The sequence below is a fragment of the Anarhichas minor genome, unplaced genomic scaffold, assembly GCF_050575085.1.
Source record: "Anarhichas minor isolate MPS153535 unplaced genomic scaffold, ASM5057508v1 ptg000004l, whole genome shotgun sequence".
NCBI lineage: Eukaryota > Metazoa > Chordata > Actinopteri > Perciformes > Anarhichadidae > Anarhichas > Anarhichas minor.
This window is the reverse complement of record NW_027466450.1, coordinates 1,089,461-1,114,889: the sequence shown is the minus strand read 5'-3', so window position 1 is coordinate 1,114,889 and position 25,429 is coordinate 1,089,461. Positions and strand designations below refer to the sequence as shown.

The 25,429-nt window shown below is 41.7% G+C and overlaps 1 protein-coding gene across 1 annotated transcript in view; it reads left to right on the top strand.

The window, feature by feature from the left end:
* Positions 1-417: 417 nt before the first annotated feature.
* Positions 418-25,429, top strand: part of LOC142962336 (obscurin-like protein 1) — a 29,204-nt gene continuing 4,192 nt past the window's right edge. Inside the window, exons 1-19 of the mRNA XM_076102805.1 lie at positions 418-1,426; positions 2,868-3,137; positions 4,077-4,337; positions 4,488-4,799; positions 4,909-5,175; positions 5,379-5,654; positions 16,958-17,233; positions 17,349-17,621; positions 18,279-18,554; positions 18,652-18,927; positions 19,149-19,424; positions 19,509-19,784; positions 19,911-20,180; positions 20,269-20,535; positions 20,676-20,945; positions 21,519-21,785; positions 22,879-23,145; positions 23,783-23,895; positions 24,823-24,976. Of these exons, the coding sequence (XP_075958920.1) occupies positions 418-1,426; positions 2,868-3,137; positions 4,077-4,337; positions 4,488-4,799; positions 4,909-5,175; positions 5,379-5,654; positions 16,958-17,233; positions 17,349-17,621; positions 18,279-18,554; positions 18,652-18,927; positions 19,149-19,424; positions 19,509-19,784; positions 19,911-20,180; positions 20,269-20,535; positions 20,676-20,945; positions 21,519-21,785; positions 22,879-23,145; positions 23,783-23,895; positions 24,823-24,976 (5,656 nt within the window). The remainder of the gene's footprint in view (positions 1,427-2,867; positions 3,138-4,076; positions 4,338-4,487; positions 4,800-4,908; positions 5,176-5,378; positions 5,655-16,957; positions 17,234-17,348; positions 17,622-18,278; positions 18,555-18,651; positions 18,928-19,148; positions 19,425-19,508; positions 19,785-19,910; positions 20,181-20,268; positions 20,536-20,675; positions 20,946-21,518; positions 21,786-22,878; positions 23,146-23,782; positions 23,896-24,822; positions 24,977-25,429) is intronic.

Genomic DNA, 25,429 nt, shown 5'->3' with positions numbered 1-25,429 from the left:
CTGCAAGCCTGTGTTTTCTCTCATGCGGACAGATCTAATTCAATTAGTCCTAATAATCATACCATCCGTTTGTGCTGACACGCATGCACACAAAGGAGGCGGAGGCTGAGCGTTGTCCATTCCAAAATACGAGGGTTCCCCACCTTATAACAGGAAGGCTAAAAAGTATAACTTCATCACATCACAGTTACTTCATATCATGATCTGGCTATGTTAGAACTAATTATAATTTAGCTAGTTTCATTTTCCAATATTATGTCAAACTCACAAGCGGTTTGATATTAAAGTCATTTGTTTGTTATTTCTTTTTTAGAAATTTGCAGTGGAGAAGTTGGACTGTCTTCCCCCAGTGAATAACTGCTACTTATTAATCTCCCGGACGGCTTAAGGTGAAGTGAGGCTTACACCAAAGCAGAAATGGATGTGTTTGGTGGAGCACCACGTTTCTTTGCTTATCCACGACCTGTGGTGGTGCAAAGTGGAGCTGATGCCGTCCTAAAGTGTCAAATTGGTGGCGATCCAAGGCCTGCAGTTATCTGGGAGCGAAACAATGAAAAGATCAACCCCCAGGAACGATACAGGGTCTTTGAGGACGGTAATGTTTACAATCTCATAATTTCGGCTGTGACCAAAGAGGACAGTGGCCAGTACATATGCAAAGCAAAGAACAGCATTGGGGAAACGTACGCGGCGGCCACACTGAACGTGGAAGGCGAAGCACAAGAGATGGAGGTACGAGAGGAGAATAAGCCGCGGTTCCTCATCAAGCCCCTCTCCACTCGCGCCGGCCGTGGGGATGATGCCGTCTTCTCTTGTAAGCTTTGGGGAAACCCGCGGCCAGAGGTCGTCTGGGAAAAGGACGGCAAGAAACTCAATGAAATATTCGAAAGCACGCATTTCAGCGTGGGCTTCCAGGACGGTGGATGGTTCCAGCTCAAGATCTTTAAGACTCGTGCTCCAGATGGAGGCGTATATACGTGCAAAGCCAGGAATGAGTTTGGGGAAGCGTTGGCAGGAGCTGTGTTGCTGGTTGATGCAGGCCCAGCACATGAGGATGAGGCAAATCGCAATGGCTACATAAATGGCCACTGGAAAGCCCACCAGGGAAAGCAGAGGAGTGGCAGGCAAGTGCTAAACCGGCTCAAAGACGACACCATGTCCACTAAAGTGAAAATGTTTGCAGTGACTGAGGGCAAACATGCCAAATTCCGCTGCTTTGTGACTGGGAAGCCCAAACCAGAAATCATTTGGAGGAAAGATGGCAGGCTGATACTGTCTGGAAGGCGGTACTTGTTATACGAGGACAGAGAAGGATACTTCACACTTAAAGTTCTGTACTGTAAGCAAAAGGACAATGGAGTTTACGTTTGTGCTGCATCAAATACTGCCGGTCAAACCCTCAGTGCCGTACACCTCTCCGTAAAGGGTAAGTCAGATGATTTTCAGTGGCTTCACAGTGTAAACTTTGTGAAAGTGGGAAGAAATGTAGGTACAACTTAGAGAGTGAATGCAGAAACAGTTGCAGCCTCCAGTGCTTTTTGTAGCGAGTAAAGGAGTGAGTGAATGTGTGGTGTGTTCTTGGATCAGATTTCAAACCATTTCATGCTAGGATGATGTCAGTGAGATACCTCCAAAGAGGTACTCTGAGATCATATATTGGGTTAGGGCCAGACAGGGATGGCAAAGTTGAACTTTGAAAAGTTGTATGACAGTGTCATGACATCTTATCTCTAGGAGATTGTATTGATTATTGGTACAAAAAACGAAGTAAAGTATTGTTACAATCTTTTCTATGTTCCAAAAACCTAGTTTGACGATCAAAGTATATACCCGAGTGGTACAATAAAGAGTATCATCTCAGTAAATAGAAAATAGTTACGGAAGTGATCAGTGCTCTTACACAGCAAATTACAACTCATACCGTCGAATAGCACACTAATGCTAAATTGACGCATGTTGCTGCTCACAAACGCCTACTTAAGGAACTCAATGACGTAAATGTCAAGTATATGGCTTTGTATCATCATTCAGTGAATTCGTAAAAAATGCAGGTCAGCAGGCTAGTGAGCTGCAAATATAATCAGCTACCAGATGCATTAAAAGAAATTCAACCCCGGTCCACTGGAGGATTAACCAAATGTATTAATGATCTGAAATTCAACCTGAGAAATATCCAAACAGGCAAAGTCAGCTTGAGGTAGATTCCAAGCCAAGCACTATAATGTCTGCAAAGTCACTTAGCTTGTGAAAGGTGTAGGGGGGGGCGTCCATGTGATTTTGGGAAGGAGATCATATTTCTCACATGGCCCAGAGACGTCCAAACTCAAGGCACCAGCAGACAGCATTGTACTGTGTCAGATGAAGACAGAAAGGTGGGATTAATGGTAGATTTAAAGGTGATTTGAATGGAAAATGGTGAATGTATTTCATCAGCTGTCCTTGTGTTTAATTGGACTTAGTAAGATAAGGAAAGTAAGAGCTTTGCAAGGACTACTAAATACAGTCCACATTCCTTTGTTTGCAACTGTCTGGTACTGTCTGATGGTGTCGGTTATAAACACTTTATTTCCTATCCAATACCTCGATGTGTTAATGACCTTTCCATTCCTCAACTAAATGAGCCATGATTTTTCACATCTTGTTTGCTTCACTAGAACTTACTGCCAAATATATTTCAATTTACACCGTTTACTTCAAGGACACATATGATGTGCTGTGTAAGTTTTCTCCAGGTCAACTTACCTGAAGAATTTATTCATTTTTTTGTATATAAGTTAATGAGCTTGATTTGAACTTAACTCATTTTTAATTCGGAGACGTCACATTGGCTTGATCAAACTGGTGTGCTTCCTCCTCTTTGGTGCCAGAGCCGCCTGTGCGGTTCAAGCAGCCCCTCATTGATTTAGAAGTGTGGGAGCGAGATTTGGCTGTTCTCGAGTGTGAAGTTCCAGAGGACTCTGTTCCAATCACATGGTATCTGGAGGACCGACGACTGCAGCCAGGGGCCAAATATGGAATGGAGGAGTGGGGAACAAAACGGCGGCTAACTATCCGTGACATCGGAGTTGACGATGACGGGATTTACCTCTGCGAGATGCCCGACGGGGGCAGAAGCATTGCAGAGGTAGCTGTGAAAGGTAAATCATGATGATACAATCAAACAGCTGTGGTACATTTACTATATATTGGAGTTTCATTGAACACCTATGTGCTCATACAAATACAACAGGGACAATCAAAACCAAAGTTGATACAACCTAAACTGTGACAAGCCTAACCCTTAATTTGTTTTCCTTCTGTCATTTTTAAAACACATACGATATGGCTGACAAAAGTTATAGCATTTCATTCCTTTTCTCTCCTCCTTTGAGCTGGTTTGGGACTTGAGAGACGAGGCAAATCCTTGTAGATGAAATTTTTAACAGCAGTGAACATAAAGTCTGATGTCTCAGTTTGTCAACTTTGTCAGGTAGTTGGAATTATGGAAAGCTCTCTTTGTGTGGCGTTACTTTCCATCCATGTTTTTTGGACCAGTGCCAAATGGGAAACACTATATAATATCAGTAATTCCTTTATGAGACGGTCCTTCCAAGAAGAAAGGCAGCACCCGTTGTTCGGGAATGGGCCGAAACAACAAATGTGTATGTTTCAATTAGAAAGCACTTTAGCAGAGTAGAAGAGGTGGAAGTGGTTACACGTCAGAAAAACATTGGACTTTACCATGGGAGACCGTTTCCTACCGACAGTCAACAGTGTTTCTTTAAACCATGACCACATTCCCTGACCTTAAGTAGTTAATTATTTAACCATGATGTTGAAAGTCCTCTAACCTTAACAATGTAGTAATTTAAATTTAAAAAAAGATCTTTCCCTAAACCTATATAAGCCTAAATAAACTTTTCCCATAGCAGTATCAGATCAGAAAAGGATTTTATTTTGACAACGCTGATTTGTATTGATTTTGGAGATCAAATGGCAAATGTTGATTGTAAGGTCATTGTGTTTCATTAGATAATCAATTCCTCATCCTGTTAATGTGCAAAGGAGTCACTGACTTCCAAAGTGTTTCCTTGCAGGGACAATTTTGCGGAAGCTTCCAAGAAAAGTGGATGTATTGGAAGGTGAAAATGCAGCCTTTTGTGTTGAAGTGGACAAAGAAGAAATGGACATACACTGGTACAAGGATGCCATAGAATTGCGTGAAACGCATCAGACCATCCTCAAGTCCTTCGGTCGAACTCACATCCTGGTTTTCGTCAATACAAATCCCCAAGACTCTGGCCTTGTGACTTTCCTTGTTGGCAGATCCAAGACTTCCTCTCAGCTTAGAGTGAAAGGTAGGGTGCCTCATCTGTAGATCATTGAATCCCAAACAATATGTTTGCACACAAAACAAAATATCGAGATCTACTACTTTTGGAATTGCTCAATATGTATCAGTCATTCCAATTCAGAGAGACATTGACAATGGGTTTGTCTTGTTTCAGCGGCCAGACATTGTCCTCCGAGTTGTCCAGTGAGTGTGCAGATCAACACAGAGCGTGCTAACGCAGCTCTTCTCTCGTGGTCTCCTGCTCAGGACACTCGAAAGAACCCTCCATCTGGATATGTGCTAGAGCGACAGGAAGTGGGCACAGGCTCACAGGAGTGGCTGCAGTGCCTGACCACCGACTCTGCAACCTCGGTGGAGATCCTTGGTGACAGCGTACCATGTGAAGCCGATTATCGATTCCGCATCTGCAGTGTCAACAAATATGGAAAGAGCAACAATGTTGAGTTCCCAAAAGCTGTTCATTTGGGTAAGTTCTGCTGCCTTTAACATGTTTGTTTTTTTTGTTCCTGATAAATGAAATCACATGGTTGAGGATATTGCTTGCTAAATCATGTATACTCTGATTCATTTTCCAGTTCCAGTTGCCAGAATACAAGCTCCCTTACAGGATGCCTTGGTGCCCGAGGGGCAAGACGCCCTCTTCTCTATTGAGCTCTCTGCTTCAGTTATCGGTACATGGTTTTTAAGCGGTACTCAGCTTCAGGAAGACGAGCGTTATTCCATGCGCAGGTCACGAACACACCAATCTCTTCGCATTCGAGGAGTTCGGGATACAGACAATGGAGCCGAGATCACGTTTATTGCCTATAGCATCCGTGATTCTGCCGCACTGTACATTCAAGGTGTGTATGGGTCTTGTTAGGCCAAAGAAGTATTGTGTTTTTTACCTGTCTGTTTTGTTTTAACTGGAATTAGGACAAATGTGCCAATATTGTTTGGCACCAACAGTGCAAGAGGACACTAATATATTATCACTCAGTTCACTAACCTAGATGTAAAGTCTCAATTATGTAAAAACTTTTCATTGTTTTTCTAAAATTTGCAGCTCCTCTTGTCAAGTTTTCACCAATGTCAGAAATGGATCGAAACAAATTTGTAGAAATGGGGAACCCCATTGTGCTCTACTGTGAGCTGTCAGACCCTGCAGCTCCAGTGCACTGGTACAAGAACGGGGTGGAAATACAAACACTGGAGGGTCTGCATATCCAATCAGAGGGCACCATGAGAAGAATTGTCATCCAATCAGCAGAGTTCTCACACTCTGGAGTGTATTGCTGCGATGCTATCGATGACGTTATCAGGTTCAATGTGGAAGTAGAGGGTGAGTGGAGCGAGTTTCTTACAATGCTGTCGTCTTTCACTAACCATCGTTATTGCCCCTTTCAACCCCTTTTTGTCTTTTCTTACCTAAAAAATGCATTTAGTCTGACTTATCAAAACATATTACATTTATAACTTAATGAATTTAAATATCCATAGCCCCACCCGTGAGGTTTTCAGCAATTCCAGATGCTGAGAGGAGCCAAACCATCGAAACGGGCTACCCCATTGTTTTATGCTGTGAGCTCTCGGATCCCTCTGCCCAGGTGCACTGGTACAAAGACGGGTCAAAGCTTCACCCTCAAACTGGAGTAGATATTCAAACTGACGGCTTGGTGAGAAAACTGATTGTCCATTCAGCAGAATTCTTCCACTCTGGGTTATACTGCTGCAAGACAAAGGGTGACACCGTCACGTTCAGTGTGGACATCAAAGGTGATTTGTTTTACCTTAAGCAATGTGAACCATTAACAAGCCCCTCTCCAGCAAAGCAACTAACTCTGGTGATACTTTTGTATGTCGTCTGTTGCCTTTCTTCTTAGCACTCGTAAGAAGTGCAGCTAAGCCGTCACCTTTTCTTAGACTGCATTACAGCATGTTAGCTATTTAGTTGTCAGTAAATAGATTATGATAATCTTGAAAGGCTGGCATGAGGTTGACATAAGATCTAAACATATCTATAGCTCCACCTGTGAAGTTCTCAGCAATTCCTGAGGAAATGAGGACCAAGTCGATCGAAGCGGGCTGCCCTATTGTACTCCAGTGTGTGGTGTCGGATCCTGAGGCCCACGTTTGCTGGTACAAGGATGAGACGCAGCTCATTTCAAACTCTGGTTTAGAAATCCACTCAGAGGGCGACACAAGGACATTAGTTGTTCAGTCTGCAGAGCTGTGCCACTCTGGTGTGTACAGATGCAGCACACAGGATGATACCATGGAGTTTCAAGTGGAGATCAAAGGTGACTTTACACTTTTTATCTTGTGTGTTAATATTATAACCCCACCTCCTCTTTACAGATGCCACTAATAATCCCCGCTTGTACTGTATGTGGTTTGACGTACTGTTTCATGCATATAACCTTAAAGCATTGTTGATGCCCATGGTAATAATTTGCTGAAGGCTTTTTAATCTTTTGCTCAGCAGTTACATTTTTGCAAGGTGTCCGTTTCCACAGTCTTGATTTGATTTAGCTCTCCTGAATTCCCAATGCTAGCTATACCAGTGACGCGCTCTTCTGTCGTTGACGTTGAGAGAACCAAATCACTTGAAGAAGGCAAACCTTTGGAGCTGGAATGTGAGGTTGCAGACTCCACTGCGCCTGTGTGCTGGTATAAAGACGGTGTAAAGCTCTCCCTGCAGAATGATTGGGATATACAGAGTAATGGCACATTGAGGAGACTCATTATCCCAGCTGCTGAGCTCTTGCACTCAGGGCTATACAGCTGTGAAACCTCTGATGACACTATTCACTTCACTGTGGATATCAAAGGTGATTACTATTTAAATGTGTTTGAGCAAACCCTAGAGCTTCCTGGTGACTAGATGCAACTAACACTTGCAATATATCTGTCTGTCTGTTTTCAAATGGTGCTTTGTGTGAAGTTGTAACAGTTTCTTAAATCAAGGTCAAATTTATCTCAAAATGTTACATCTATGTATTCCTTGAAAACTTTTTTTTTCTACTTGAATTTGGTCTGAGATATAAACGATTGGTTCCCTTCAGAAAGCTGAATCTATAACCCCTTTCTTAATCAGAGTGTACATATGCACTGTTCAGTCCGCAATTATAATATGAATCATCATCTTTAGCTCCGACGCTGCCGCTGCCGCTGCTGCCCTCACCAGAGGTGGTGGAGACGCATTCGCATGAAGCAACCTGCCCACTTGAGCCAACCTATGAAACCTCAAACCCTGCTTCCCAGGTGTCACTGCAGAGGGATAAAGAACATGATTCTAATAAAGAGCCTAATTTGGAAATGGGAGGCATCAAGAAGACCCTTGTTATTGAACCAACTTCAAACTCTGGAGCATACTATTGCGCAACAGCAGATGATGTTGCCCAATTAATAATAAACAATCAAGGTGATTCTGCAAATGTGTTTCAGTTTAGTTATGACAAACTAACTTTTGGTCCATCTTCTTTTTTGTTGTTACAAATGCAGAGCTAATATCTGTGCCAGTTTTGACAATATTTCTTTGAAGTCATCTAGAATAATGTACATGTAAATGATCCCCCCCCCAATGATCTGTAGCGCCACCTCCTGCATATCTGCTTGGTCCTGATGTTGAGAAGTCAGAGTCTGCTGAAACGGACTGCCAAATTGTTCAGCAGTTTGAGATTTCAGATCCCATTGCCAAAGCCTGTTGGTACAAAGATGGAACCCAGATCTACCCAAAAATGGAAGCCGACTGTGAATCACAGGGCGGCAGCCAAACTGTGCCCTTCCAGTCACATGACTTGCCTGGTGACGGGAGGTTTGGCTGTGAACCATCTGGTGACGCACAGTTAAATGTGGACATGAAAGGTGGTGTTCCACATTGTACCTGCACAATTAAGAATCAAGTATTTGGTGACTTGCGTGAAGGTATCACCCAGCTCATTGTTTTCTCTTTGGCTTTGTCCAAACAGCAGAGCAGTGTCACTATGGTCACGAGATTGGTGAGATAGCTGAGGCATCTGCCCAATACGCTGTGGATGTCGAAGGTGATTTGATATATTTCAACATCAGTCATCCATCTTAACCCAGCACATAAATGCCACTAACAATAGTGGTGTATTCTACTGTTAGCTCCATCATCTGAGGCATCTGCATCTTTTTTTTCCTTTAGAAGTTGCTTTTTGTCATATTGAATCCTGGTCCCATGTCATTTCCTGCAGTGTTTGGCTCTTAATCAAAATGTGGGTGTTAAGTAGCTGTGTAGCTGTTCCTAATACTAATGTACATGTTGTGTTTGTCAATTAAGTCTTCATTTTAACAGCCATCTTTGCTTGTAACAAGCAGCTTACCACTCTTACGTCCATCTTAAGTCTTATTCATCATCAGATCCTCTCATCCACATTGCTGCCCTGAACCTCTCACCGTTGCAATGACAATGAACTCTTATCAAAGAGAAGAAAAATTGATGTACTTTTTAGGTGTTAGTGAACATTCTGGTGGTGTAACAGTATTAGGAGTCAGTTCAAGGGGGAAATGTAGGAGCTCAATCTCAGACCAAACCTGGTCGATCTTCTTGCTTGTCTTTGCAATGAACTATCCCATAACTCCATGCTAACCCACACTGATGTAAAATTCTGTTATGAGAAGAAGTATTGAAACCATCAACCACTGAAAACCTTTCTCTGTGTACATCACAATGCTTATAGCTACATCACCAAGGCTCTCTTCCGACCAAGAACAGAAGTCCACTGAAGAGGCTTGTCCTGTTGAAGTTGACTGGATGTCCTCAAAATGCAGTTCTGGCACCTTCTGTGGCAATAGAGGAGACACACATACCGATGAAGAACATTCCAGGCCTATGCCAACATATGAATATATGGCTGACCAGACTACAACTAAACCGACAAAGGAGCTCTCTGACAATCAACAAACAACAAATGCCCAATCCCCAGTTTACAGTAACTCTGTAAAGCCAACAATAATACAATCTGACACACAACATCGCACTAACAAGCCCACAGAATCACAAGGTGAGGAATTAATTTACTATCTTCAGCATGAAAAAGCCCCACCTGAAGAGCTTGATAATTCCCTGCAGACAGATGAGTTCTGTACTTTTCTTCAAACTGCAGCTTTTGAATCAGACGAATCTGCTCTCAAGACTCTAATGGCCCAATCAGAAAAGCTAAGAAACTCACTACAGATGCCAACTGTCCAGTCAGAGCTAGATAATCCACTACATACTTTAACTGCCCAGTCACAACACCTTAATAACCACTTACAGATTTCAACAGTCAAATCAAACAAGTTCTGTAACTCCTTAAAAACTGCATCTCTGCAGTCACGGGACCCTTTTAAATCCTCACACACTGCAACTGTCCAATCAGACGAGTCATTTAAAGCTACACATACTACATCTGTCCAATCAGAAAAGCCCTTTAATTTTTCACATACTGCAATTGTCCAATCAGAGGAGCTCTGTAGCTCCATACCGATGCCAGCTGTCCTGTCAAAGAAACCTCTTGATTGCTTACAAACTGAAACTTTCCATTCAGAGGGGCCCTGTGACTCCTTCAGGACTGCAACTGCCCAATCAGAGGAGCCTTTTAACACCGCACAAACAGAAACTGTCCAATCAGAGGAGCCCTTTACATTTTCTCATACTGCAACTGTCCATTCAGAGAAGCTCTGTAGCTCCATACCGATGCCGGCTGTCCTGTCAAAAGAACTTTTGGATTGCTTACAAACAGAAACTTTCCATTCAGAGGGGCCCTGTAACTCCTTCAGGACTGGAACGGCCCAATCAGAGGAGCCCTCTAAATCCTCACAAACGTCAACCGTCAAATCAGGTGAGCCCTTTAAATCTTCACATGCTGAGACTGTCCAATCAGAAGAGCCCTTTAAAGCTGTACACGCAGCAACTCTCCAATCAGAAGAGCCTATTAAATCTTTAAAAACTGCAACTGTCCAATCAGAGGAGCTCTGCAGCTCCACACAGATGCCAGCTGTCCTGTCAGAGGAGCGTCTTGATTGCTTACAAACTGAAATTGTCCATTCAGAGGGGTCCTGTAACTCCTTATGGGCTGCAACTGACCAATCAGTGGAGTTTAACAGAAACCAACAGACATCAACTGCCCATTCAGAGAAGCTCAGTGACTTACGTAACACTGTATACCCTCAATCATTGGACTCTAAAGACACAGGAATGGTCCAACCAAGAAAGCACTACAACTTGCGACAGTCGCTGCATGCTAGAGTGGATGACGTCTATCACACAGGACAGACAGTACATCACCAGGCAGAAGTGCTGTCTCAGTCCAAGCAGGCCAAACCAGGCCATGCAGAGTGTCACCACACCATGAAGGCATCAGAAGACCAATTAGACAGCACAGTTAACACTGGGCAAAGATCCTCTACCCAGTGTGCAGAGCCTCACTATATCAAGCAGGCTTCTACTGTCCAATCAGAAGATATCTATCTATCACGGACATGTGACAGTCACTGGAGTGACAGTGTCACTGCAAATAAGGTGGCTGTTGAAGGTGATTTAAACCGTTATCAAGCAAAAAATGGACGGGCACAATGTTGACATTGTGTAAAATGAAGAGATTGCTTATTGCGATCCTTAACATTTTGACAATTTCTACATTTACTTTATTTTTTTCATTCTAAAACTACTTTAATAGTCAGTGTAAAAGTTTGAGCTTGGGTGGTCTGTGAGGAATATTAAAGATAGGGAAAAGAGTAAATACATTATCTTCAAATCCTAACTTGAATGCCTAGTTATCTCAAGTCTAACCAAAGATACCTCTTGTTAGATTACTAATAACATGAAGACGTATCTTTTATAATTACTGATTTTAACTCTAAGATTTATTGGCATGACTAATCTTGATTTGACATTTTGCTCTTCTGTTTGAAAGATCAATTTTGTTGTAGTCCGTAATAGTGATGCAATTTTCTCTTGATGTTACCTCAAGCATCCCCAGCTCCACCTGTGAGAATTACAACACTTTGTGAGGCTGAGAGGAACAAGTCTGTTGAAGTTGATGAGCCAATAGTGCTGCGATGTGAGATATCAGATCCTAACGCTCAAGTTAATTGGTACAAGGACGGAATAAATCTACGGGAAGCAGCTGGGCAAGACATGCTGGCAGAGGGTTCCATAAGAACACTGGCTTTCCAGTCAGCGATGCCGTCTCATGCAGGGATTTACAGCTGCAAGACAACGGATGATGCAATGCAGTTTCATGTGGATGTTGAAGGTGACAGAAGCTCTTCTCATCTGTTCTGCAAATACATTTTAGTCAGGGACAAGTGCATCCAAACACTTGCTTTGCTTATGAAAAAGAAAGTTCTCATTATTACTCTGGATGATTACAACCGACCTCTTCCAACAACAATTAAAGACACTGCCACAGAGTTTAAAACATAAAATCTTCATTTGCTCCCTTTAGCAGTATTTGGATGCAACTGTAAAGTTAGCATATCTGTACAGACTAACCGCCTGAGTGTGTTTTTTCAGGTTGTGTTGCCCCACAAGTGTTTCTAGTGTTTGTAGGTCACAAAGTATTTTAAACTTTAGTTTCTAAACGTCAGGCACCAAGTCTCACACACCGTCAATGTCACACTTTGCCAAGGCAGCCAATCAAACCAAGCAAGACACAGGGTTTACTTCTTTACCACTTCATTCCTCTTTTGATGCTGGTAGATGTGGTAGGGCCTGCTAGCTAGTTAGCTGTTGGCCTGTGAGAGAGCTACAATATATGTGAGAGTGAAGGGGGGGATTCATATCTCATGTTGCAATAATTTGGTGTAGGCTAAAGCAAGCGAAGGAGCGCGTTTTCCGTAATCACATATGATTGGTTGCGTTATCACAGGTGCACAACGCCATTAGGCCTGACCTGCTTAACCAAGATGTTTTTAAAGCGGACGCGCCTATATCAGCCCCTAAAAATATCTTAGCTATGTGCTGCTTTTTTGTGCAGCTTGCAAACCAACAACACAGTGTATGAGTGTTATAATTACTTTGTTACAATAGAAATAGCTTTAGTGTCCATATAAGTTGTAAAAGATGGCAGAATCTCTGCTCTCTTGCTCCATTCTACCTCTATATCAAATGTCCCTTAGATAGAGTAAGCCCCTCATTAAAACCTACCTAGTTATGACATTATAAATCAAAGTAATCACTTAGTCATGGTAAAACCTTACCTGAGACAGTGTAGCGCCATCTACTTCTCTTTTTCTATGTCTGAGCGTAGCTGGTAATCTAGCTCGCAAGGTCGTTCATGTAAAGTGCTTACTTACACTTTTACATTTAGCATAAAGCTCTATATGTCTTTTTTTCGGAAGGTGTTTGAGCGCTTTACAAATGTTGGTTTGTAGTTTGTACTTTAAATAAGAGATAAGGCCTGAGCGTTCTATGGCGCATGATTGGCATATGTCAGTGGATCAAACATGTCCTGAAGATACAGTACCCCTCTCTTTAAGGCTCAATTTCCTAAAATCTCTACCAGAATAGACAGTAGAAGCAAACTGTTTTGATACAGTCAGATGAGCTGTTGATGCTAACTTTTGGAGGTTTTCAGTTAGCTCAAGATAAAATTAGAACAGGTTAAATGGGTTATTTGAAAGCTACATATTTTTCAACACATACTAAATCAAAATTGTTGGGTAGGATGAAAGATTTGCATGCATTTATATTGGTTGAATGTGCTGCTGAAGCCTTTAGCGTCAGGATTGTGCTTTGCTTCCTTTGGTTAACAACAATATCTGTTTTATTGACCAATTCTATTTTACTTTCGATCCTGTAGCTCCACTTCTGAAGTTTTCAGCTTTATCTGAGGGTGACCAGCAAAAGACGGTCATGGCAGGCTTTCCCATTGCTCTACAATGTAAGCTGTCAGATCCCACGGGACAGGTCAGTTGGTACAAGGATGGAACAAAGCTCCTCCCTCAAAACCGAGTGGACATCCAGTCAGAAGGAAGTTTGAGGAGTCTAGTTGTCCCATCGGCAGAGCGGGCTCACAGTGGCGTATACCGTTGTGAGTCAAAGGATGATGACATCCAGTTTGCTGTGGAAGTAAAAGGTGATGCTCAAAAACTCTGTTGTGCTTTCACTGTCTTGCACGGCGAACTAACTGTAACAGCAGGTGATTACGTCAAGTCTATCTAATCACCAGACAGACATTTTTCTGCTTTCTTTATTTGGTCAACTATTTTTCTCAAAAAGCAAAGCAAAAGATTTCCTCTGAAACAGTTAAATCTGTTGTTAATTTTGTTATCGCATGATCGGTTACGTCTGTCTAAAGAAAAACAACTCCCCGTCACACGTCATCATAGTGCCCATTGTTAACTAAGTGAAATCAGATAATAAAGGACGTCTTCTTTTAAAATGGCTTATTAAATCGTGCAGCTTCACAATGCATCTTCTTCTCATGCATGTCCAATATCTTAAGAAAGCTAACGTTTTGTGTCTTGCTCTTTTTCATTAAAGACACTAACTGCATACTTTATTATAAACAAACATTTTGGCACTTTCTTGTTTGTATCTAACATGTGGCTTTCGTCATGTGCTTTTTATCCAAGTGTACAATGTTGTGTTTTACTTATTGTCCTTGTTAAGCAGGTTGTGTTTATGTTGTATGTTATGTTGTTTTCTCTTGAAATTCTTTATTTAATATACAGTAGGTTGGATATTGAATTACTTCAAGAAAATCACATTTATGGAGTATATTAAGACACTCTTTTTGCAATATCTGAAACATACAGCTCTACCTGTGAAGTTCTCAGAGCTTCAAGAGAGTGACAAGAGCAAGTCTGTCCAAGAAGGTTCTCCAATTGTCCTCAGCTGTGAACTCTCTCACGATCCTTCTGCTTACGTCGACTGGTACAAGGATGGGTTGAAGCTCCTACCGCAAAACAATGTGGAAATACAGTCAGACGGTCTTACAAGGACACTACTCATCCACTCAGCTGAAAACAAAGATGGTGGCACCTATGAATGTTCAACATCAGATGATACCATCACATTTAAAGTGGACGTAGAAGGTGATTCAATTCCATCCTTACCATCTTCTTATCAAACATACCACGTCCATCTTACGCTATGGTTTGAGTGGTGAACAAAATTAGCTTTGTGTTGAATGTTCATGAGAACATGGTATGGCTGGCTGGACAGTGTGTTTTGTCTACTGTTGTGAATTCATCTGTTCTCCAAAACCCTTGTTATGTCCTTCTCTTAGGCCGATTGCCACAGATCATGCCAATCCCACTGTCTGAAAAGTACAAGATGGTTGCAATGGGTTGTCCAATTATCCTACAGTGCGAGGTCTCAGATCCGGTCGCCCAGGTTTCCTGGTTTAAAGATGAGGTGGAGCTCTTTAGCAAAACTGGCCTCGATATGAAAAGAGATGGAAGCCTGCGAAAACTAATGATCCATTCTGCTAAGGTCTCCGACTCTGGCCTCTACAGTTGTAGCCTCGCTGATGATGTTGTGACATTCCATGTCGACGTCGAAGGTGATTTTCTTGTTTTCAGTGTTAATTAGCTTCCAGGTGTGATATGAATATTTCCTTGGTTACCCTTAACCCATTCTTTTCCACAATTTCAGCTAGATTAATTTAGTTTTTTGTAACAGTGTCTGAAAGCACAGAGCTGCATACTGTATATACTATGCTAGAATAACCAACAAGGTTGATGATGAACACTACATTTTAAATGTTCTGACAGCTTAACAATAGATATACAAATCTTATAACACCCTCCAGCCTCACCTGTGAGGTTTTCAGCACTTCCAGAGATCGCAAGAAACAAATTTGTGGAGGCAGGCTGCCCAATAAAGCTGCAGTGTGAAGTCTCAGAGCAAACTGCCCAGGTCTATTGGCACAAGGATGGAGAACAGCTACTTCCAAAGTGTCAATATGAACTCCAAGCAAAAGAAAAACTGAGACCATTGGTTATTACATCAGCAGAAGTCAGACACTCTGGTGTGTACAGCTGTGACGCCGCAGACGACCATATAGAATACAAGGTGGATGTTGCAGGTGATCCAATATTTTTGAGCTTTGTCAGAATCACTAACTTATTTCAGTGCTTGGCTACTAGACCAACCGATTTTATAGCGTATATTCTAAGATGAGGTGTACTTTCAATATTGCTTCTTGTTTGTTAAAGCTGTGGCAGGTATATAGATCAATGTCATTCTTGCCCTAACAAGCAAATGCTTCAAGGCCCTTTAAGACTGGACTTTAAGAGCATGGTGGTAAAACTGTATCTTAAAACTACACAAATCAAAAATTATATAGACAATGGATTAAATTACTAGGTTTAATGTGAAAGGGGTCTCTCGAAATAACAGACCACAGCAAGTTACCACCTTACTCTGCAATTTCCCCAAGTTCCACAGAGCATTGTAGTGCTTTTAAACACATTGTTTTGGTTTTACAAGAAGCAGCTTTAAGGTTTGGTTCAGACTTGCTGCTCTCATCAACCCCGTTTCCAGATGCAGTACACTATAATTTTAAACTATAAAAGCTCTGATAAATAGACTGTACAGCAAATAGCGCACAGTGTATGCTATTTGGCCAGCATGTTGAGACTGACAAAGTTAGCAACTAGCTAACTATGGTGAAACTTGTGGAGCATTTAGCAGCTAAAAAGAGTTTAACTGCTCAGTCCAGTAGTAACGGTTGAGGCCTACATGACTCCTTTTGCTGGCACACTGTTTGCATTTGAGTCCATGACTGTTTGCAACTGTTGTCACCATCACCCTGTGTAGGCAAAAACGTTATCATTCCAAACAATTTAAAAACCCATCTGTTCAATCTTGAGTAAAACGGTACATCTTACAGCCTTTAGCCTGTAAATCCAAGTGTTACATGGCATAGCAAATCTGATTACTGTTCCATGAATTGAAATTCCTATAGCCCCAGTTTGATTCTCAGCTGTTACAGAGGCTGAGAGGAGCAAATCTGTTGAAGCAGGCAGCCTGATCAATCTGAAGTGTGAGATCGCAGACCACACAGGCCACACCTCCGGGTGCGAGGACGGAATAAAACTCTTGCAAAAATTGGGAACAAACATCGATTCAGAGGGCAATAAGAGGACACCGGCTATGAAGTCGGCCACGTCTTCAAGCTCTGGAGTGTACAGTTGTAAAACCAATGATGATTCAGATTTCAACGATTTCTATGTGGAGGTGAAAGGTGATATGCTAAGCTTTTTCTTGGCAAGATGTGTCCATTGTGGAGTCTTACACCTTCATCATGACCTCTAATATCCAAGAAGGAAGCGAAACCTGATCATCATCATATTCATCATAGCTGACTTCAAATTTGTCCTAATTTTGTCGCTTCTCATATACGTGCTTCACATTTCATGGCATGTATTTTCATGAGTCAACTAGTTTTTCCAACACACCTATGGTAACTGCATTAAGTCAATGCACTGCTTAATTTAATTCTTTCACTTTGCTTCAGAGATCATTATAATATCTTTAAGGAGTTGTGTTCCAGATGGCAAGGCTTGCAATCAGCATGTCTAAGCTGTGAAAACCTGACCTCACAATTACTGCATGCATAATCATAAACTATGAACAGTACATTAGAGCAACAACTTACTTCTTTTGTGTACCGTTTTCTGCAGCGCCACCGGTAACATTTGCGGATATCCGAGAGGAGGACCTTTTCAAGAGTGTTGCGGAACAAGAACAGTTTGTTCTGTCTTGTGAAGTATCACGGGCTGACGGCGTTGTCCAGTGGTACAAAGATGGAACTGAAATGCAACCATGCAACAATATCACAATGCAAGCAGAGGGCACCAAAAGGAATCTGACAGTAGACTCAGCCCAACTGTCCAACACAGGCACATACACATGCCGTGCAGGAGACAATATTCTCATGTACAAAGTTAACATACGAGGTAATGAAATAGTTGTGAAAATCCTCACAATATGAGACATAAAAACTGTTCAAAAATCACATACATCCACTCACAGAGAACAATGTCTCAATTCCATGTATTCTTCTTCCAAAAGAACCTCCGGTGTTGATAATCTACCCCAAGGAGGATGTCCACCTTGACCGTCATGTCCCCGAGGAAATTATTCTGAGCTGTGAATTGTCTCGTCCAAATGGTCTTGTCAGCTGGTTCAAAGACGGTCAAAAGCTGCAGGAGAGCGAGAACATCAAGCTCAAGATTGAAGGCCCTTATCGACGACTGAAGATTGTTTCCAGTGGAGTGGAAGATTCTGGAGAATACGTCTGTGATACAGCCGACGCTTCAATATTCTTTCACCTTAGTATTACAGGTAAAATCTCTGATACTACATACAGTAATAATGCACATACATATAAATATGTATCACAGCAAAACAATAACGGATAACAGCGCAATGAGTAGATTGTGGTATATAAGGCATCAGTATGCTTCAAACAAACACGTTTGTGCAGTCTCATCGGAGCATGTATAAAGACAAAAGTGTATCTGCTCTGAATCGCCACATTGAAGATTGGTTAAAACGTCTGCCATCATAGAAAAGGATAAAACGCTGTCAATTGTGCAAATAGGGATAACAACCAACCAACCAACACATAATTGCGAACAGTCTCTCCTCAAGGGCATTTTTGTTTTAAACTGACAGAAGGGGGCATGCTTTTTATCAGTTTTGGAAAGAAAATTGTCAGCAGCAGACCCACCAATTTTAACATTCCAAAGGTGGGGAGAAGGTTTCAGACGCTATTCAATGATCTGACAACAAGCACTTAGTTTGAAACATAAACGTCTTTAATATTGCTTAAGTTAGGGGTTAACTCATTCATCAATGATCCAAGATGTCAAGTATGTAAAGTCAGTCCTGCAGGTAATATATGCATCCACTTGACACCTAGGAAACAATGCTATTCTATTGTAGTATACATCAGCCTAATGAGTGGTGACTAAATCGGGTGATAACGCCCCTTTTCAGAACCTCCAGTGCAGATCGTGTCCCCAAGTCAGTCCCAAATGGAGCTGTGCCAACAGGCCTCTGAGAGGATGGTACTGAGCTGTGAGATCTCCAGGCCCAATGCAGTGGTGCGCTGGTATCGAGACGGACTCGAAGTGGAGGAGAATGGCAACCTTATCCTAGAGGTGGATGGCGTCTACAGAAGACTTATTATACCGGAAACTACTGTCAAAGATTCCGCCGAATACGTCTGCGATACCGCAGATGACTCCATGACATTCTTTGTAAACATAGCAGGTAAGGGACACTAAGGAATGGAAAAAAGTAGATCCTCTAAATGTGTTGCTCTGTCGGTGTTAGTCCATTTCTAACACAAAATTTTCTAAACGCACAGAGCCTCCTGTTCGTTTTGTACGTCTAAGGAAGATGGCAGGCAGAGTAGACAAAGTGGCCGGGGACACTCTTCTTCTAGACTGCGAGGTTTCAAGATCGAATGCAGAGGTCACCTGGAAGAAGAACGGGGAGGAAGTAGAAGACTCCAGAAATATCACCATCCTTGAGGATGGCGTCATGCGTCAATTAACTGTTCACTCACTAACAATGGAAGATGCTGGGCAATATGTCTGCGATGCAAAGGATGATGTGATGGATTTCCATGTAAAAGTACAAGGTAGGTTATTGTACTTAAAAGATAGAACTCCCGAAAGATGAGTTCTGTATGTGGTGCACTCAAGATCCAGACTTTAAACCAGATCATTAACTTCATCCAAATACTTAGAGAATAACTACTGGGCACAAGTAAAACAAAATATCAGTGCTTTGTACTATGGATTATGCATAGAAAGGATTTTCTGATCCAATAAAAATATGTTCTTTCTTGTTCATTTTCAGAGCTACCTGTGAAGATTCTTGGAAAAACCGACGCAAAAACAGAAAAGCAGTTCTTACTATCAGATGACATTATTCTAGTGTGTGAACTGTCGAGATCCAATGCCTCAGTCAGTTGGTACAAAGACAATCAGCTAATCGATGACACTGAGCGATACTGTAGCGAAGAGCAAGGCGTCTTCAGATCACTGGTCGTCCTAAATGCTGGGCTAGAGGATTCAGGAGAGTACACCTGTGATGCTGTGGATGATAAGATGGTCTTCTACATCACCGTCAAAGGTATTCATATTATCAGGTCTGTGTAAATGTTATCCGTCTTTCCTTCACTCGGAAGGAAAATAATGCACAGTATTTTATCTTCAGAGCCTCAAGTACAGATCATTGGAAACTCCGGCCACACGGAGCATCACATCCTGGTGGCAGGAGATGACCTTATTTTGGAGTGTGAGGTGTCTCGGCCGAACGCCACCGTTCAGTGGTTATGGAATGGCGAGGTCTTGAAACCAGACACTCGTATAAAGATCAACAGCTATGAGGTTGTGAGGAAGCTTGTTCTCTCTGGACTTCGGCCCTCAGATTCCGGAAAATACATTTGTGATGCCATCGATGACAAACTGACAACAATTGTTGAGGTCCAAGGTAAGATTTAAATCACTTTGAAACATTTTTTTAGATTTAATTTCTGTAGTTTCCGTTTGAGTAACGTATTGTTCCATATTTGAACACAGAATTAACAAGTAACTTCTCTGTAAATCTCCCTCTCAGAGTCCACGGTCAAGTTCGAAAATAAAAGAACTAGCAACAACATCTCAGCCTATGAAAATGAGAGTGTTACAATGTGCGCCATTGTGAGCCGAGAAAGAGCGAACATTCGTTGGCTGAAAGATGGCCAACTATTGAACGGGGACAACATTCACATCTCCAGTGAGGGTAATACCCACAAGCTCACCATTAATCCCCTGCAGCTGTCAGATTCTGGAGAATATGTCTGTGACGTCAAGACAGACGAGATGTATTTCAGCCTTTTAGTCAAAGGTAAGAATGTGGCAATCAAACTAAATGGGACAGCAATTTACACAAAGCTAACATCTCTGACATCATATTTCTTCATTCTACTCATCAGAAATGAAGGCGAAATTCATCAGACCACTGGAGAACATTGTGTCTCTGAAGGGCAGTAGCCTTATATTACGATGCGAGATCAACAAGCCCAAAGGAGATGTCCAGTGGCTAAAAGATGGGCAAGAGATCTCTCCAAGCCGTCAGCACACAATAAGAGCACAAGGCCGAGAGCGAAGCTTCACCATCCACCAACTAGTGGAAGAAGATGCTGGAGAATACGCCTGTGAATCCACAGATGACAGGACTTCAGCTTCTGTCACTGTAGAAAGTAAGTCAATTCAAATCACACATTAAGGCAGGTCAGAGAAAAAAAAACATGTCTTATTAATGAAAGTTTAAACCACTCCATGTGTCATTTCAATGTTTCGATCACAATGAGTCTAATTCAGCTAAATGCTTTGCCTTCAGCTCTCCGTGTTGTCGAGTTCATAGCGGACCTTCGTAACATCACCGTCTGTGAAGGAGAAGATGCGGTGTTTAAGTGTGTGGTTTCACCAGAGGACACCCGGTTGGTGTGGCGCTTAAACGGCAAGCAAGTAGCTCTGACCAAGCGCACGGTCATTTCAAGGAACGGGCTATGCCACATGCTCTGCATCCACAACTGCATGGTTTCAGATAGCGGCAGAGTGACAGCTGATGCAGAGGGTTCGGTGTCAGAGGCAGAACTCCAGATTCAAGGTGAGTTATTGTCCGATCCAGTCACACTATAATTATAGTACAACAAACGCACACACACACACATATACATAGGTCTTAATGAAACACAGAAGTGACAACATTTAATAACGATTTACAGTTCAATAACCTCATATATCTCTGGTACCATATTACCATATTTTTAACTATGAACAGTTTTCAGCAGCACTGGAGTGATGTAAACATACGTACTTGTAATGGCTGTTACTGTGTATGATAAATAACCACCTGTGACACATAGTGACCCTTTGAGACAAGTTTAAACTTTTAAAGAGGTGCCTTTGAAGGCTAGCTTTTAGTAGCTTCTCCTGTTATAACTCCCTCCCTCAAGCTCCCCCAAGCTTTTTGCTTGCACTATGTGCTGAAACTTGCAATATTACTCTACAGATTTTTCTTTGGTCTATATTGTATTTTTGCTTTGTCTTGGAGTGGCTTCAGAGTATTGTTGTGTAGAATTAACAAAGAATTTATCCACACACTGTTATAATATAAAAGTACCAAAATCGCCGACATGACAGATGCTGCCATCTTGTATTTCCTTAAATGAATTTTCAGAACAACAGGTGTTTTTCACCAACAAAATGACACCAGTTGAGGCTGAAGAGTACAGTGAGGCAACTCTAGAGGTGGAGGTGAGTCTGGATTCGGGAGAGGTGCAGTGGATGAGGCAGGGGGTACTGATCCACCCTGGGGCCAAGAATACCCTGAAACACAACGGTCGAAAACACAGTCTCACCATCCACAAACTGGCCATGTCTGACCGCGGCACCTACAGCTGTGAGACCCTCCATGACCGCACGCAAGCCCAGCTCACAGTGGAACGTGAGTGTGCATGTGTTGTCACTATGCCCTGTTGTTTGTTTACCGCCGTTGCCGACGACTCCACCTCCTGCACACCCTCCACCGCTACTTCTTGTGAAGGCAAAGGCAACTGAGTAAGAGTAATTTGAGTGACTGGAGACGAGGGTGGCACTTGTACAGGAGCATGATGGCAGCCAACAGGTGACAGCCCTAAAGCCCAGGCTGACTTTCAGACCCGGGTATGTGTATTGACAGAAACGATCAAGCCCCCATGATTTCCTAACCAAAGGGAAATCAGATCGCAGTTTTAAGGGAAGTGCTTGATAAACAACATGTTAAGATGCCACCGTTCCAACAACTAGAATTATCTTTAGCAAACAAAGTAACATTTTCCTATGAACCAGCACCACTTACATGTATTTATAGTAGCGAGCCTTACACACCATAAAACCGGCATCTTGTAGTGATTAAGATGTACTTGTGCTTGTTTTTCTTTGTGCATGCGTCTTATATTTCTTAGCCCCATGAACCACAGGCCAGTGGGTGAATTAAAGGCTGTTCTTTCAACACTAGTGTGGGTGGGAATGGGAAAGTCAGGACTTCAGGCTGCTGTTGGCACCTCCTATGAATTTGGATCTCCTCTCATTGCATCTAAATTTACACCCTGGCCTTCAAAACTAAGGTTGCTGTCATCAGGTCTCCAAAATAAACACTCCTTTTTTCCACAGGGAATGCTCGACTGTTAGAATAAGTGAAAAATGTTGGCAGTTTCTAAGTTGGCTTTTGTGTTAGGCCCCATACTCAAATGACTAAACTATTGGCTTGTCATTGTGTGCCCGCTTGTATTGTTTAACTGCAGACTGATGTGTACAGCACAGACTCCGAGCCTATTCTGTAACAGAAAATGGACATTGTTTTCTGCTCAGTGTTAAAGTGGAATGAACGAGCTTGTTACTAAGGCCAATCTTTCAAACATAACCTCTGTTGTAACCAATATTCAGTTTTCATTATACCGAAATGTACCAACACGAAAAAACGCCCACAATAGAGATCGATAAATGTACCTGCAGAGTACTGCGATGCCTTTCACACAACTCTATTATTTTCTTTACAGCTCGGAAAATCACAATCAAAAGAGGGCTGACTGACATTAAAACCACAGAGCGAGAAACGGCATCTTTTGAGGTGGAGCTCTCCCATCCCAATGTTCCAGGCACCTGGATGAGAAACACAATCAAGCTTAAGGCAACGAATCACTTCCGTATGAGCGCCAAGGGACAAGTCCACAGCCTCACCGTCTCTAACCTATCAGTAGAAGACACTGGCTCCTTTACCTTCTGTGTGGAAAATTTGAAGACATCTGCAAGGCTCGTTGTGAAGGGTAGGTCATTTAGATGTTTGGTTTCACAGTAGTAGCAATATAACTGCATCAATCTATGTGTTTAATTCAAATGAGTAACTAGTACACGTAATTTTGAGGTTAAAAGGCCGTAGTGTTGTCAAAACTATACTAAAAGGTCTAATTTGTAACTTTTCAATGCCATAATCCATGTGAACTACACTGCACTACTACCAAAATAATATGTAAAATTTAAAAAAAAAAGTAGACCAGATGCCAACCAGTTGATGCATGATAACAGAATAGAGTGACGGCTCTACTTTTGTTGGCTTTATCCCTGCTCACGTTACAAAGGAGCATGCAAGTAGCCTAGCATGACCAAATGAAAAGCGGTAGCTCTGTTCACTCTCGTCTGTCAGGTGCTGGTTTAACCTCATGCTGTAAAATAATCCGCTACATGCCAAGTCCCTATGCATCATGCCTTTGAGCTCGGGGTTGAAACGCTGGTGACGACAATAGGATGAAAGTGTCATTGCGGTAAATTAGTCCACATAACTGACCCGTATAGCTTATTTGATTTTGAGCAGCAACGCGTAGGCCCTATACTCTGGTGCATTGTTTTTGGGGACATTTTAAAATGTTTTTGCTTGCCTACCTAAGGTTGCCTTTTCTCCACCAGAGCCCGCATTGACCATTTTCAGAAAACTGGAGGATCAGAAATTCCCTGAAGGGGCAGTAATCTCTCTGGAGTGTGAGCTGTCAAGACACAACGTTGATGTGAAATGGATGAAGGCAAGTGTTGGATTTTTGTCCATTACCAAAAACATTTTGGATTTTCTTAACAAAACTTCAGAGCCAAATCAATCTATGATAAAGTTAGACATGTTATGACTTTAAAAAATGAAAGAAAAAAAATGCATATCCAAAGCTTATCATACCTTATTGGCGATACTGTAGCTCCAAAAACATGCCGTGAATAAGAGCAACAAAGAAAAGAAATCAACATATTAATATATTTTCTGATCTGATAAGTAGTCCCTTTTTAAACTACAGTCAACACAATACATAACTAAATCACACATAAAATGCAACTACAACTATTCCAATTCAAGCATGCCACATATACTGTGGTTACTGCAATACACTTCCATAGGAGAGCACTTCTTCAGACTTCAGATAAGCTTAGCAAAGTCAAGGAATGCTAGTTTTGCTTGTTAACATGACTGAAATTACAGTACATTGAGCCAACGCATCCTTGCTAGCTTACACACACACACACACACACACTCACTTTCCAATTAAGCAAAAACGACAAACATGCATCGTTTTCTCTTACCGGCATTACTCTTTCAAAATAAAAGCACCGGCCCATATAATGTAGCCAATGGTACAAGATTGACACAGCCTTAAGAAAACACCAAGCCTAAGGTTTACACGTTTTTACAAGATTACAAGTATGCTGGATCATTTGCACAAAGCGCTTAATAATCTTGATGGACACCTTAAATATCACAAGCTAAAGAAACTCTCTGAACAGCCAAAATCTTGAAAAATAAATAAATAAGCGTTTGAAATTTTTTGTTCCAAATTTTAAAATAAAATTTGTTTAACTTTGTGTTTATCAATATATAGAACAATTCAATTTAAAAAATATATATTTTCAGTGGTTTGATGATGATTAATATTTAAATTAGAGTTGTTTTTTTTTATCCTTTTCAGAATGGGGTCGAGGTGAAGCGAGGCAAGGACTTGCGCATATATTCAATGGGAAGGAAACGGTTTCTTCAGATCCTGAAATGTAATGTCAGTGATTCTGGCATTTACACCTGCGATGCTGGAGATGTTACAACAAGCTGCACTGTGGAGGTCTACGGTAAAGTCTGCTGTCCAAACATTATAAACCACAAACAAGGAGCTTTCGTTTCATAGTGGTCGGCAGAAGATGTGTAATATTTCTCAACAGAACTACATAAAAAAAGATGTACAATGTGGTAAAGTACCAAAACAATGAAGGCCTACGACAAACCACCAGACTTGACACACACTGTAGCAATGTTATGAGCAATGTTGTCAGACACATTACTCGTTAAACTAGCAGACATAGAGGTGTTCGCCGAGTAAACTACTGTATGTTTAGTTTATTTTACATCACTTTGTCAGTAATGTGGCTTACTTCATGTGTTGTCAGTTACTAACAAATGACACAATTGCTTTCTTCACTCCCTCACAAACCTTTTAACATATAGCATGCATGAGCTATTCTAGCTAATCAGCGATGCAGTTACTGGTGACTCAGAAATTTGAAATTAGACTCAATCTCAAATCT